Genomic DNA, 13,170 nt, shown 5'->3' on the forward strand with positions numbered 1-13,170 from the left:
TCTTGCTCGGGACCCTGTCCTGGCTGTTGCTCGGCGTCTCTGCACCACGCCCCGCGGGGCGGATGGGCGCGGCCCCACCAGAACCCTTGAGAGCAGGTGAGCTTCCCCCTCCGACCTGGTGTCTCTCCCAAGCTGTTGGGGCTCCTCCAGATCCGTTGCCTCTGCGTGTATCTGCCAGGACCGGCGCGTCCGTTCCTAGCAGCAGCTGGCTGAGGTGTCGACTGGGACTGCGTCGTGCGTACTGAGTGACTCGGACAGAATGGCCTCTTGGCAGCTGAGCCTTCCGGTCGGCGCACACGGCGTTTCTGCGTTCGGCGCCATCCCCGCTGCTTCGCGGTTGCCCGCGTGCCAACACTGCAGGTTTTCACTTATCCCTACGTGTTTTATATTTCTTTAAATAAATTGTTACATATGGACTGTACGCTAAAACTTTGCTGAACGCACCCATTCCAGTGTTATCTACAGATTTCCTAGGTCACAGCCACACCGCTTTTGAGTAAAGGCCTTTTCATTTCTGACGTTTTACACGTCCCCTGCGCCGCCTCGCGTCGCAGGCGCAAGCTGCGCAGACAGGCAGAGAGCAGGCACCTCGCCGCCCCCTGGTCTCAGAGGGGTGTCCAGCGTCCGCTGCGAAGGGCGACGTCAGCCGAGCGTCTCCAGAGGTTCCGAACCAGACCGGGGTCTTCTCTTCCCCGTGCGCTCGGATTTTGTGGTGGTGGTGTTTTAAAATCGCCAACGGTTGTTGAACTGTGCCACATGCTTTCTCTGTATCTGTGGAGGTGACCCTATGATGTTCCTCCTCTATGCAGCCCACGTGGTCAGTCGCACGGGTTGACTTAGAGTCGCCCACCTGCCTTGTGCTGCTGAACTCGACTTCCTAATATTTCAGCGATGACCTTCCCACCTGTGCCCAGGAGGGACATTGCTCTAGGTCTTCTGTTCTCGTGGGCCCAGGACTGGTTTGGGTGTTGGGCTGGCGCTGGCCTCAGAGCGGCCGGGGGCGTTTGCCCACCTTGCCTTCTGAGAGCCTCGGTGGAGGTGGTGTTATTTCTACACGAACCAGTGGCTGGAACTCACGGGGGAAGCCATCGAACCCTGCAGTTCTTGTGGGAAGATTGTAATACCTGGTCGATTTCTTTGATAGATTCGAGGTCTTCAGGTTTCCCACTGCTCTCCGGTTAGTTTTGGTTACTTGCGTCTTTCTCAGAATGGAGTCTGTCTCCTGGCAGCCGCGGGCGCGAAGCCCTGAGCTGTTGCCGTTGGCGGGGCGGTTTTCTCTCCTTTCCTTGTCTGGTTGGTCTGTTCCTTCCCTCCCGTCTGGCTTCGCCGCCCACGTCCTGGCTGTTACTGGTGCTTTCGGGTTCACTACGGAGTCTCTTCGATGCCTCCAGCCTTCCATCCCCATGAAATGTGCCCCTTTACCTCTAGCAATAACGCTGCCCACCTTAGAGTCTGTCGGGTATTAAGCTGGACTCTTTCTTTCAGTTCATATTTGTGGGGTACGTTTGTTTTCCCCACGTCTGTGTCTTCAAATGGGGAGTAGTTCTGTCATAAATAGCAGACTTGAGTCCTGCCTTTGAAGTCCAGTCTGAAAATGCCTGCTTTTTAATTGGACGGTTAATCCATTTACTTGACTGTTAGTGTCGACATGTTTGAGCCTGCGATCTTGCTGTTTTCCCACCTATTGATTGTTCGTCCTCGGTCTCCCCGTGTGCCAGCGGTGCCTCGCGCCTCGCCTGCTCGCACCCCGGGTCTGGGCTCCGCTCGGCTCGTCCCCGGCTCCGCCCTCCTGCCGCTTGTCCTCGTGGAAAGGCCGACGGGGTCAGCACGGTGTCGGCTTGGGACGCTCTGCGGCCCCGGGGCTGCCCCTTCCCGCCGCCGCCTCTGCGAGCCGCCACCGCCTGACCTGCTCCCTCCAGGTAGCAGGTGTGCGGCTGGTGCTCTCGGGCCTGTGTGGTCAAAGTCCCTTGACCACTGTGTCCCTGTGCCCCAACAAGCCTCCCTGCAGTCGGCGCGCGGGGACACCGCAAGGCCTCGGCGGCGAGTCGTGGGATCTGGGGACTCTGGCGGGGAGACCGCGCTCCACAGCACCCAGGCCGGGCTGCTGTTTGGTCTGGTCCTCCTTCCCGGCCGCCCCCCACCTCTGAGCCCCCTTCTGCTGTGGGACCCCTGGACTTCAGCTTGGGGGGCTGGGGCGGGGCGGGGCGGGGAGCAAGCAGCCTGGGAGTGGGCTCCCCAGCAGGGAGTGGGGAGAGTGGGAGCCATCTGGGGCCGTGGGGGAGGGGCGGGCAGCGGCAGCTGGCAATTTTGAGCAGAGCCGGCCTGTGCCTCATCAGCTCACCCCTCCCAGCGGCCCGCCGTCTCCATGGCAGCCCCTGGCGTCCTCATCTCCCCTCGTGGCCCCTGCCACTGGGAGCAGCTGTCCCCTCCCCCCACCAAGCTGCTCAGACCAAGGAGGAGGAGGAGGAGGAGGAGGAGGAGGAGGAGGGGCTGTTTGGAGGCTGAGGGTCCTGGTGCCCAGGGACGCTGACTTGGGCGCCTTTTCTGTGCCTGCCGCCCACTCTCTGGCTCTGCCTGGGGACACGGCCGGGGAGGGGACGGCGTGAGCCTGCTTTTCCCGCGGGGCCACGGTGGGTGGTTCTGCGAAGCTCAGTGGGAGCGGATCCTCGGAGCCTCTGAAGCCGCACTCGCTCAGGATCTTAGTGGGGCCCCAGCTCCTCCGGTCCCTGGGGGGACTGTGAGGTCAGGGCCTCCGGCCGCCCGTGGGGGGCCGCCCTGCGGGCGTGGGCAGGAGGGCGGGCGCAGAGTGTGGGCCTCCCCTTCGCGGCGGGCGGGGGCGCAGGGGGAGCTCTTCCTGGGGATGCGAGTGGGGTGGGTGCTCCCCCCAGTCCCACTCAGACCCCCTGCAGCCCCCGGGAGCTGAGGAGCCCCCTGGGAGGGGCCCTGGCCTGGCCGTTGCGGGTCGGGGTGCCTCTGCTCCCCGAGCCCGTTCTGAAGGGCTTCCGGGTCTGCGGGAGCCCCTGCCTTCGGGGGCCGGGGGCCGACAAAACCCGCTTCCCCAGCGGCACAGGGGCAGCTCCTGGCGGCAGCCGTCACCTCCGGGAGCCGTTTCCTGAGAGCAGGATTCTCGTTTCCTAGACGGCGCTGCCTGGCGTTCCCAGGCGGGCGCCGGGGACCGCACCCTCGGGGACTAACGCGGACACTTGGCTCCGTTTCTGAGAAAGCCACTCCCCTGAAGCTGGAGAAACGGAGGTCCAGGCCCCTGAAGACAGGAGTCGGCGAAACAGATGGCTTTCACCTGGGCAGGGTGGGGGGCCGGCCAAGTGAATGAGGCACAGCAGGGCCGTCTGTTTTTATACCTCAGTGAACCGGCTTTTATTTATTTTTTAAATAAGCAGAGAAGCGTAAAGAAGAAACCAGGAGGTAGCCCAAACTCTCACGCCAGGCAATCCCTGCTGGAGTAAAAAGGGAACGTGTCTGCGAGGCGTCAACCTGCGTGGGACCCAGAGCAGCAGGGGTGGACCCCGAGGCCCGCACCACGCGTGCCGGGCCCACACAGGGCTGCCCGTGTGGCCCCGTGACCGGGGCTCCGCGCGCAGGGTATTCGCCCTCGTGCAGACCTCACGCTGCCCCACGCCGCCCCCTTGGGGCATTTTGCTGTTGGCTCTACACCTCCCTGGTCATTAACGTCTGCACGATATTGCACATCCTGTCTGTCGCGGGCCCTGTGACCGGCCCCTGGGCGCACACACCTGGCTGGTCTTGGGACTGTTTTGATTTGAATCCTAAGTGGTGAACGTTGCTGGGCGCCGACCATGAGAATTTTTGCGCGTGTGTTGATGGTGCGGCCTCACGGCAGCAGCACGGCTGGCCCCCGACCGCGGCCGCAGCGGCTCCCGGGAGGGCTGGGCTGCACCCCGCCCCCCCGTCCCGGGCACAACCAGGCCTTCCCCGGGCGCCTCCTTGTGGTGTGGACCAGCGTTTGCACATCGGGAGGCGGGGGGGTGGTGGCCCCCAGTGTCCTGTCTGATTCACTGTCTCAGGCGACAGCCCATCAGGTCCCTGCCTTTTCTGTTGGGTTGACTTTCTCTCCAATTTGCGTGATTTCTTCTAATGAGAGGAAACTTACTCTCCTGTGTCATATTTATTGCAAATACCTTTACCCAGTGTGCAGTATTTTGATTTTCTAAAATTTCTGTATTTTTTCCCTGTGCAAAAGCCTCACCCTTTTTCTTGATGAACCCGCCCGCCAGGCAGAGCCCCCTTTGCGGCTCCTGGGCTTTATTTCCGTCTCAGAAGGGCCACCCTCCTTCCAGAATCACGAATACGTTCACCACCATCCATTTCTTCCTAGAACTCGTACAGACTTGTTGTGCGTGCGACACTCGGAGGCCCGCAGGCCAGCAGGCCGCCAGCTCGCTGTGACCGCGGTGACACCCTCTCTGCGGCCCAGCGAGGCCGGCTGCGCCCCACGCTCCGAGGCCTCCTCAGGGGAAGAAACCTGCTCCGGCCGCAGGAGAGGCGGGACCCCACGTCCCCGAGGGCCGAGGCCTGGGTATGGTGCCCGCAGGCCCCCAGCACGGCCTCCGCCCGGCGCGGGAGCAGCGGAGGCCCTGGCTTCTCTCCAGGGACTTCGGGGAGAGCCGGGCGGGCCGGCCGCCCGGTCCTGCGTCAGGGTCTTGCATCCTGGCCTCAGCTCCCGCCCCGCACACCGCAGCACTCCCGCGGGAAGGCGGCGTCCAGCCCTGCTTGTTCTGCTGGCTCCTATTTTTGGAAACAGAAGAGAACGGGAGTCTTAGGCTCCCCCTCCAAAGAGCGCCTGTCCTTAATTCTATTCATTCTGGCCTAAAATAGACCCACCCCTTTTCCAGGAGGAGAACTCGGCCTGTCAAGCCGGAGGGGAAGCGCGCGACCCGGGCCGTTCCCCGGAGACCAGGGGAGCCGCTCCGCGCGGTGGGGGCACATCTAGGTCGCCCGGGAAACCAACCCGGGAGGGAAACGCTGTGTCACTCTGTGTGTGCCATTCCCAGAGAGCCGGCAGGACCCCGTCCAAACGCCTCAGAGCCAGCGCGGCGGGAGGGCCCGGCCTGGGCCGGGGATTCCCGGAGCGGGTGGGCGGGGGCTCGTGGGCGCCGGCACAAACCTACCCCCATGGAAGGCTCGGCGTTTTGGCATCTCATGACTCTCCTTAGAAGCCTCCTTTCGGAGCCCTGAACATTTTCCCGCTGTCTCTGTGCTGTTGTCTCGCGGCGCATCTGCCTTCTAATTTTCGGTGAATCTGAAAAATCGGTGACCGGCACATGGTTCACCAGAAGAGCTGTCCCAGCTGGCGGCAAAGGCCTGAGCTAGGCCGGGAGCTGGCCGGGCTGCGAGGGTGCCTGGCCTCCGGCTGCCCTGGGCCCCGCCGGCTGCCCCCACCCCAGCGGCGGCCACAGCCCCAGGGAGGCCGGGGCGGCTGGGGTTTCCCTGGAAACATCCCTTCCCCGCAGAAGTTACGACAGCTGTCAGGCCCTGGGGTGGAGGGAGGCTGGTTGGGGGCTGGCCTGTCCCGCATGGAAGGGCCTTGTCATGTTAGGGGTGGGTCCTCGGGGTTTGGGGGCCACGGGCTGATTTCTTAGGGCCCCCGTCCCGTTTGTCACCTCTGATTTTCCTTCCCCAGAGGGGCAGCCTGGTCCTCCGGGGACGCGGCCCAGGCCAGCGCGCCTGGGGAGGAGGCAGCAGCCTGCGTGCAGTCCTGGCCTGAGAAGGCAAGGTCCCACCTGCAGGGGCCCGGGGACACGCGGGGCCCTCCCTGGCCCGTGCACACTGCCCCAGGGTTAGCGGGCAGAACGGGCGGCGCCCGAGGGCCCGAGGCCTGAGCCCTGGGCGAGGCCCCTGCCCGGAGCTGGGTTTGGGGGGACGGCCCCGGACGGCAGGGCAGGCTGTGCGGGGGGCGAGCCGCCCCGGAATTGTGGGGTCTCTGTCTGGCGGGCAGACACGTGCCGCCCACCGCTGCTGCTGGCCTCCGGCCGCCGGGAGGGGCCTAGCCGAGTCCTGCCGGACCGGCCCGCGGTTTAGAGACGGACGCCGCTCTCGCCGTGGACCTGGATCCCAGCCTAGACACGCACCTCGTCTCACAAACATCGGGGACCTTCCGCTCCCTCAGCACTTCACAGTCTCAGCAGTTAAGGCCCCGGGGCCCCGCATCCGGTCAAGAGTCCGCCTGGGGGGCGTCCCCGCTGGCCTGGGGCCAGGGCGTTTGCGATCTGCCCTTCCCTTCACTCATTCACTCCTCTTTCGCACCCGAGCCTGCGCTGGGCCTGGGGAAGGGGCTCGGGGCTGCAGGGGGACTTTGCAGCACCCCCAGACGACCCTGCAGTCACCCCAGCCTCGGTCTGCCAGGCCTCCCTCAGAGCCAGGCCCTCTGAGCCCCTTTCGGGACACGCAGCCTCTCTCTCGATGGGAGACTGTATGGGCCCCGGCCGTGCCCCCCCCCACATGATGATGTGAGGGGCACTCCCAGGTACAAGGGGCTCCCAGGCAGAGGGGGTGACAGCGGGGGGCCTGGCAGCTCTCGATCGGTGAGCAGACACGGGAGAGACACCGTGCAGCTTTGCCAGCTCAGGAGCTCCCTTCACGCCTTTGGGGATAAATCCGTCCCTCAGCTGCGTACGCAGGCAGGAGGCGCAGGCAGGAGGCGCAGGGAGGAGGCGGCTCTTAGCAGGGCCGCGGGGGCGATAAATGCTGTGAGGCCCCATGCTGCCTCCACACGCTTCTTCCCGCGCCCTCGCCGCCCCCGCGGCAGCTCGCAGGCCGGCCTGCGCCACACGCGCGCTCACAGGAGGTCTGGCTCAGCAGCGGGACCCAGAGGCGGCCCCTCTCCTAACCCTCTCCCTGCGGCTCGGAAATTGCCGGGACCCTGGAGAAGGGGGAGGGCTCCAGGGTGGGTGCGTCGGTCAGACCGCCGGCCGGCCGAGCCGTCGGTGAAGCCGCTCAAACGGGCCGCGTGCAGGACCGCTGTGCCCTGCCACGGTGCGTGTGTACCCAGGCAGCTCCGGCACACGTGCACACGCACAGAGCCAGAAGCCCCGTTTCCCCACGGCCCCCACAGGCCCCCACGGGCACAGCACACGGCTGGGCCTCTGAGGCAGGCCACTGGGCTCCAGAACAGCAGGGAGTCCTGTGCTGGGCACACCTGTCCGGCTTGGGTCAGGTGTCGGGGGCCCACAGAGGAGGCCGGGCCTGCACTCGGCACCCCTCTCCGGGCGTGGGGGCGGGCCCCGGTGCGGCAGGTGCGCGGGGCGCCGGCCGAGCGCAGGGCCCCCTCGAATGGACGGGGGAGCCCCGTCGTGGGGAGGGGCCGGGGAGCCTGGGGCTGGGCCAGAGGCCCCGAATGCGGGATGTTCCGCGGGCGCCGCTGCGGGGACAGGAGCGTTGGCTCTGCGTTGGCCCCCAGGCCGAGCACAGACCAGGTGGGGCTCAGGTCGCTGTTGAGAAGCAGCCTGATGACTAACCTGCTCCCGCCCTCGCTCAGAGGCCGGCTGGCCCGCCCTGGCCGTCCAGCTGCCGTTTTGCGGCCCCGCCCTCCAGCTCCCAGCTCCCCACACCCGCTGCCCCAGCCCCAGCCCCAGGCCCAGCCCCAGCCCCAGCCCCAGCCCCAGGCCCAGCCCAGCCCCAGCCCCAGCCCCAGGCCCAGCCCAGCCCCAGCCCCAGCCCCAGCCCAGCCCCAGCCCAGCCCAGCCCCAGCCCCAGCCCCAGGCCCAGGCCCAGCCCCAGCCCCAGCCCCAGCCCCAGCCCCAGCCCCAGCCCCAGCCCCAGCCCCAGCCCCAGCCCCAGGCCCAGCCCCAGCCCCAGCCCCAGCCCCAGGCCCAGCCCCAGCCCCAGCCCCAGCCCCAGGCCCAGCCCCACCCGCCCCAGCCCCAGCCCCAGCCCCAGCCCCAGCCCAGCCCCAGCCCCAGGCCCAGCCCAGCCCCAGCCCCAGCCCCAGCCCAGCCCCAGCCCCAGCCCAGCCCCAGCCCCAGGCCCAGCCCCAGCCCCAGCCCCAGCCCCAGGCCCAGCCTCAGCCCCAGGCCCAGCCCAGCCCCAGCCCCAGCCCAGCCTCAGCCCCAGCCCCAGCCCCAGCCCCAGCCCAGCCCCAGCCCCAGCCCCAGGCCCAGCCCCAGCCCTGCCCCAGCCCCAGGCTGGCTGGAAAGCCTGCTGCTCCCCACATGCCCTGTTCGCAGCTCTGATGCTCGTGTGATGCTGCTGTGGGAGCCCCCACGCACCACCGCGGGCAGAGCCCCCTCCGCAGCCCTGTGCCTGGGTGTGTCTGACCCTCCACCGCCCTGAGCTGGCCTCCCTTTGACCCCCTCCCCCACCCTGCAGGCTGGGTTCAAGCCCAGGAGCCCGGCCCCATGCTCTGTTTCCATAGCAATTTGGAAACGGCGCCTCTGTTCAGTCTGTAGCCGGGGCGTGGCCTGTGGGGTGGAGGGGCGGGCGGCGCCAGGAGCTGGGCAGGGAGGAGCTGGGCCGGGAGCCGGTGCCCTGTGCCCTCTGAGCGAGGCCCGCGCCCTTCCTCCGCCTCGGGTGCCCGGCCGCACGGCGTGGCGTTGCCCGTGGCGCCGGGGCCTGTGTGGGGGCGGTGGGGCGAGGTTGGGGCGTGGGGTGCCTCTCCGCTGCACGCAGGGGCTGACTGAGCCACGGGGGGCCGGGAGCAACTTCACAGTGGCCCTGACGGGGCTGTGAGCAGAGACAGGCTGCCGGCCCCTCCCCGGGGCTCGGCCTCATGACGCTCGTCTTGTGTCCCGAACCGGCCACCTGCGCAGGAGAGGCTGCCGCCCCAAATCGGGCCCCTGCGATTTCTGGGGTGGGCCTTTCCTCCGTCTCCCTCTGGCTCAGCAGGCGGGGCCCGGCCGAGGCCGCTTGGGACCCGTCTCCGTGTCTGCAGCAGGGGCGTAGACGGCATGTCCTGCATCAAAGGGCAGTTTGAGGGAAGCCCCCGGCCCTGTGACCCTCGCTCCCGGCCCCCGGGCCTTGCCTGTACTTTCCCCTCGAATCAGACGCGAGGCTGTTTGTGTCGTGACGCACGTGGCCCTGGGCCCAGGTGACGTGGCCCCCCTTGCCCGGTGGCTGGGACTATGGCAGCCCCCACGGCCATCGTGCAGGGTCTGGCAGGTGAGGGACACGCGGAGGCACCTGCCCTGCCGCGACCTGCCTGGCGGGGGCCGTGCCCCGGGCCGTCTGCAGCAGCGGGCGGCATCTCTCGGGGGAGCTGCAGGGGGAGCCCCGAGCTCGCTGGGCGCCCCCCCCCGCCCCCCCCCTGCCAGCAGAGGCTGCGTCTGCAGGGACGGAGGGGAGGAGGCCCAGGGCCCGCCCCGCTGGGCCTGGCTAGTTGAGGAGGCAGGCCGGGGACGCACCCGCCTGGGGCGAGGACCACCTCCCAGCTGGTCCCCAGCACTGCCCGCCCCTCTGGGCCTTCAGGGGGCGCCTGTGGGCCGGAAGTCGGGTGGCGAAGAGCCCTCTGCTCACACTGGCCAGCTCTCCCCAAGGGGCTGCGGTTGCTGACGCTGCCCTGAGGAGCCATCTGCCTGCCACTCCCCCTCGCCATCTGCGTCTGCGGGTGACTCGCCCTGGCAGGGCTGCGCTCCCCACATCGACCCCGAGCGCCTGGGGGGCCCACACTCCCCCAAAGAGGGGGTTCCCATGCGCCGGGGCCTCGGGCCGTGCTGGGGCGTCGGAGGATGGAGCACAGGGGCCCGGGGTCTGGGCAGGAGAGCTCGGCCCGGAGGGGGAAGGTCTGACCCCCCGCTCAGCAGCGGAGGTCCCCAGCAGCGGGGTCGGGGGCCGGCAGCGGGAGGGCCGCGGGGGCGGGCGCCGCTGCAGGCCGAGCAGGTCGCCCAGAGCGGGGGAGTGGCAGGGCCCGCGGGGCAGGGGCACCGGCCTGGCCGTGGTCCCTGCTGAGGGCAGAGCCCACTCCCCAGGCTCCTTCCCGCTTGGGTGGCTGCCCGGGCCGCCAGGAAGCAGCCCTCTACCTCCTGAGGCCGAGCCAGGTGCCCGGGCCCCGGGGACACCGTCCACAGAGCTGCTGACTGTCGGGCACCCACCTCCCAGGCCCGAGGCATTAAGTCGGGGGGCGGTCAGGAGCGGGACGGCCCTGCAGGCCCTCGCTGTGTCGCTGCAAGGACAGCGGCAGCCTGACCCCTCCCCCAGGGCCCACCTTCCCCCGACTCTCCTCAGTGGGGGCCCCTGTGTGTCTGTCCCAAGGGAAGCCAGGCCTCGGACGGGACGTGCCCTCTGCCTGCCCCGCCCTGGACTCAGCGCTTCCCCGAGCGCTGGCGTCGGCACCGGACCCCAGGGGGAGGTGGGCGCGAGGTGGGCCCAGAGGAAGGGCAGCTCTTTGCTTTATCTTTAGGAACAAAGCGCTGAAATGTCACTGACATTTCCCCCAGTTCTGTGGCAGCCGCAGCTGCGGCGGCGCTGAGCTCCCTCGCCTGCCTCTACCTGGGTGCCCGTGGGCACCCCACGGCGACCGCTCCCCCCAGCCCGGACTCCGACCCGCCTTCGCCCCTGAGCCCAAAACCGTCTTTTCTGCGACCGCAGGGCCGACAGGGCAGCGCATGGGAGGGGGCTGGGCCCCAGCGCCACAGGAGCACCGTGCCGGGCGCGGTCTCCGACACCGGGAGCCGCGTGCGTTCAGCTCGCTGGAACGGGGGCCTGGGGCGCCTTGACCGCACTCTGGGGAGAGCTCGCTGGCCCTGGCCGGGGCGGTGCAGCCGGCCGGGCGGCGTCCCGCAGAGCGAGAGGCCGCGGGTTCAGCTCCCGGTCGGGGCGCAGGCCTGGGCTGTGGGCCTGGTCCCCAGCTGGGGGCACGCGAGAGGGCCTATCCCTGTTTCTCTCACACACCCATGTTTCTCTTTCTCTCCCTCTCCTTCTTCTCTCTCTAAAGATAAATAAATAAAATCTAAAAAAAAAAAAGCAGAGGGACCCCTGGCTTTCCTGGAGACTGGCTCCAAGGCTGGGTGCCCAACCCCAGGGCGCCATCAGGAGTGCCCTCGGGGGCTCCGTCCGGGCTTTGTCGTGAGGAGGGGGCTCGGCGGCCCCCACCGAGGGGCGGCCCTTGGCTCCGCGCGGCTGCGCAGTGGGGGCGGCGGGCATGAGTCGGCCCCGGGGAAATGGAACGAAACCTCCCTCCACTCGCTGTCAGCTGGCAGCGCGAGGCGACCTATTTTCATAGCAATGCTGTGCTTCCAACTCTGAAAAGAAAAGCCTTCCTCGGGGAGTAAACATCCCGACACTGCTGGTTTCCAATCTTTATCTGCACCAGGAGGGGCCTGTGCCGGGGCCCACGAGCCCAGCGGCAGGGGGGCGTGGAGGCTGGGCGGCTGGGCGGGACACACGGACACCGACCGGCTCCCCAGCCCCGGGCTCCTGGCAGAGATGCAGGGATGGGTACGGGGGCTGCTGGGTGGGACTGACCGCGTCCCCCACCTTCCCTGTTACCTGGAGGGCCCGACCCCAGGAAGCACGCACCCCAGCCTCACACGGGGGCAGAGGCGACACTTCAGAGCACGCAGCGTGGCCAGCGTAGCTCAGGGACCTGCTGCCTACCCTGGCTCGGCTCCACAAATGGCTCCCCGAGGCCTCGTGGAAAGGAGCAGCCTCCTCGCGGCTTTATTCTCCTCCCAGCTTGGGGCACCCCCACCTTGCGTCCGAGCCCTGCACCCGGCACCCTGGCCGCCCCAGCAGCCGCCTGACTGCCCTGTCCCTGCGGCTGGGACGGGCTGGCCTTGCCCATGATGGACCCGGGAAGAGGGGGCCGCACAGCCCCAGGCCCCGGCCCTCGGCCTCGGCTCAGGCCCTCCCCGCCTCACACAGGAGCCGAGCTCGGCCTCCAGCCGGGGCCGAGCCCGACCCTCTTGGGCGCCGGGGGCTGCCTTGGGGGCGGTGGCTCAGGGCCCCCGACCACCTCACCTGATATCCTGCTGTTTTCCCTACAGTGAACTTCGACCACTTCCAGATCCTGCGGGCCATCGGGAAGGGCAGCTTCGGCAAGGTAAGGCGGCGCCCGCCGAGGGCCAGGGCAGGGGCCGTGGCGTCGGATGGCCCGGCGCTGAGCCCACCTGCCCCCGAGGGGCAGGCCGCACCGGGGTCTGCGAGTGAGGTGGGCACCTCCCGCCCATGAGGCCAGGGATGCCGGCACAGCGGGCTGTCCCCGAGCTCAGAGATGCTAGGGAGTCTCGGCCCAGGCGTGCGGGGTCGCGGAGCTCAGCCGGGAGCCGAGTGTGCAGGCGGCGCAGTCGCTGACCGCCCTCGCTGTCCTGTCGAGGACGCCCTGCCCCGGGACCACGTCCTGACCCTGGGGCAGGCGTCTTGGGACCCCCACGTCTGTGAGGGGGCCTTATCTGCCGGCCCCGAGCCCATTCCTCCGCTTTCCTGTTCTCTCTCCACCTCCCCGAGCTGCTAATTGAGAGATCGGGGCCATCGTAAGTCAAGGGTCTTCGCACGCTCTCTGCACAGGTTGCAATCAGCCCCAATCAGCCCCCGGACACTGCCTGGGCGGGTCTGTAGTAAAGGACCCGCTTCTGAGAGGACAGGTTCTTTCCAGACACGGGGGCTTGGCAGGTAAGCCTCCCCCGTACAGGTGTCTGGACGCTGCTTCTCTGATCCCTAGGTGCAGGGAACTTAAATGCTATTTTTAAAGAAGATGTTATTTATTTTTGGAGAGAGGGGAAGGGAGGGAGAAAGAAGAAGAGACACATCCACATGTGGCTGACTCTTGCGCGCCCCCCGCTGGGGACCTGGCCCCCAACCCAGGCCTGTGCCCCGACTGGGCATCGAACCGGCCACCCTTTGGTTCGCAGGCCAGCGCTCAAGCCACTGAGCCGCACCCGCCGGGGCTGAATGCTATTCATCACCTCGTTTCAATGTACCGCATGTGCCGCCCCAGGGCTGCGGCCTGGCGGGGGGCGGAGGTTGTTAGAGCCAGCGTGAATCGGCGCCGTGAGAGAACCCGCTTGAGCCGCCCCTCCAGTGCGAGACAGGGTGGCAGCGCCCCCGGGTGTCGGGAGGTGACTGACCCACCCGTGCTTCCCGCCGGTGGCTACCCAGGAGACGTGCCCCTCGCGTCAGCGAGCGCGTCGGCCGCTGTGGACCAGCCGAGACGGCCTCCGGAGGCGGCGGCAGAGCCCCGGGACTCGGGCTGCTCGGGCGGCT

The 13,170-nt window shown here is 68.2% G+C and overlaps 1 protein-coding gene across 2 annotated transcripts in view; it reads left to right on the forward strand.

Moving 5' to 3' along the window:
- The window catches only part of STK32C (serine/threonine kinase 32C), a 36,964-nt gene that overhangs the window by 15,468 nt on the left and 8,326 nt on the right, over nucleotides 1–13,170 (forward strand). Inside the window, exon 2 of one of the 2 annotated variants that reach the window (XM_054585007.1) lies at nucleotides 11,955–12,010. In XM_054585007.1, coding sequence (XP_054440982.1) covers nucleotides 11,955–12,010 — 56 coding nt within the window. Of the gene's footprint in view, nucleotides 1–11,954; nucleotides 12,011–13,170 lie in introns of those variants that run through there. The other variant, XM_054585015.1, reaches the window with a different exon arrangement.

The sequence above is a fragment of the Pteronotus mesoamericanus genome, unplaced genomic scaffold (assembly GCF_021234165.1).
Source record: "Pteronotus mesoamericanus isolate MK-2021 breed Mesoamerican mustached bat unplaced genomic scaffold, CSHL_Meso_final contig_1201, whole genome shotgun sequence".
Classification (NCBI taxonomy): Eukaryota; Metazoa; Chordata; class Mammalia; order Chiroptera; family Mormoopidae; genus Pteronotus; species Pteronotus mesoamericanus.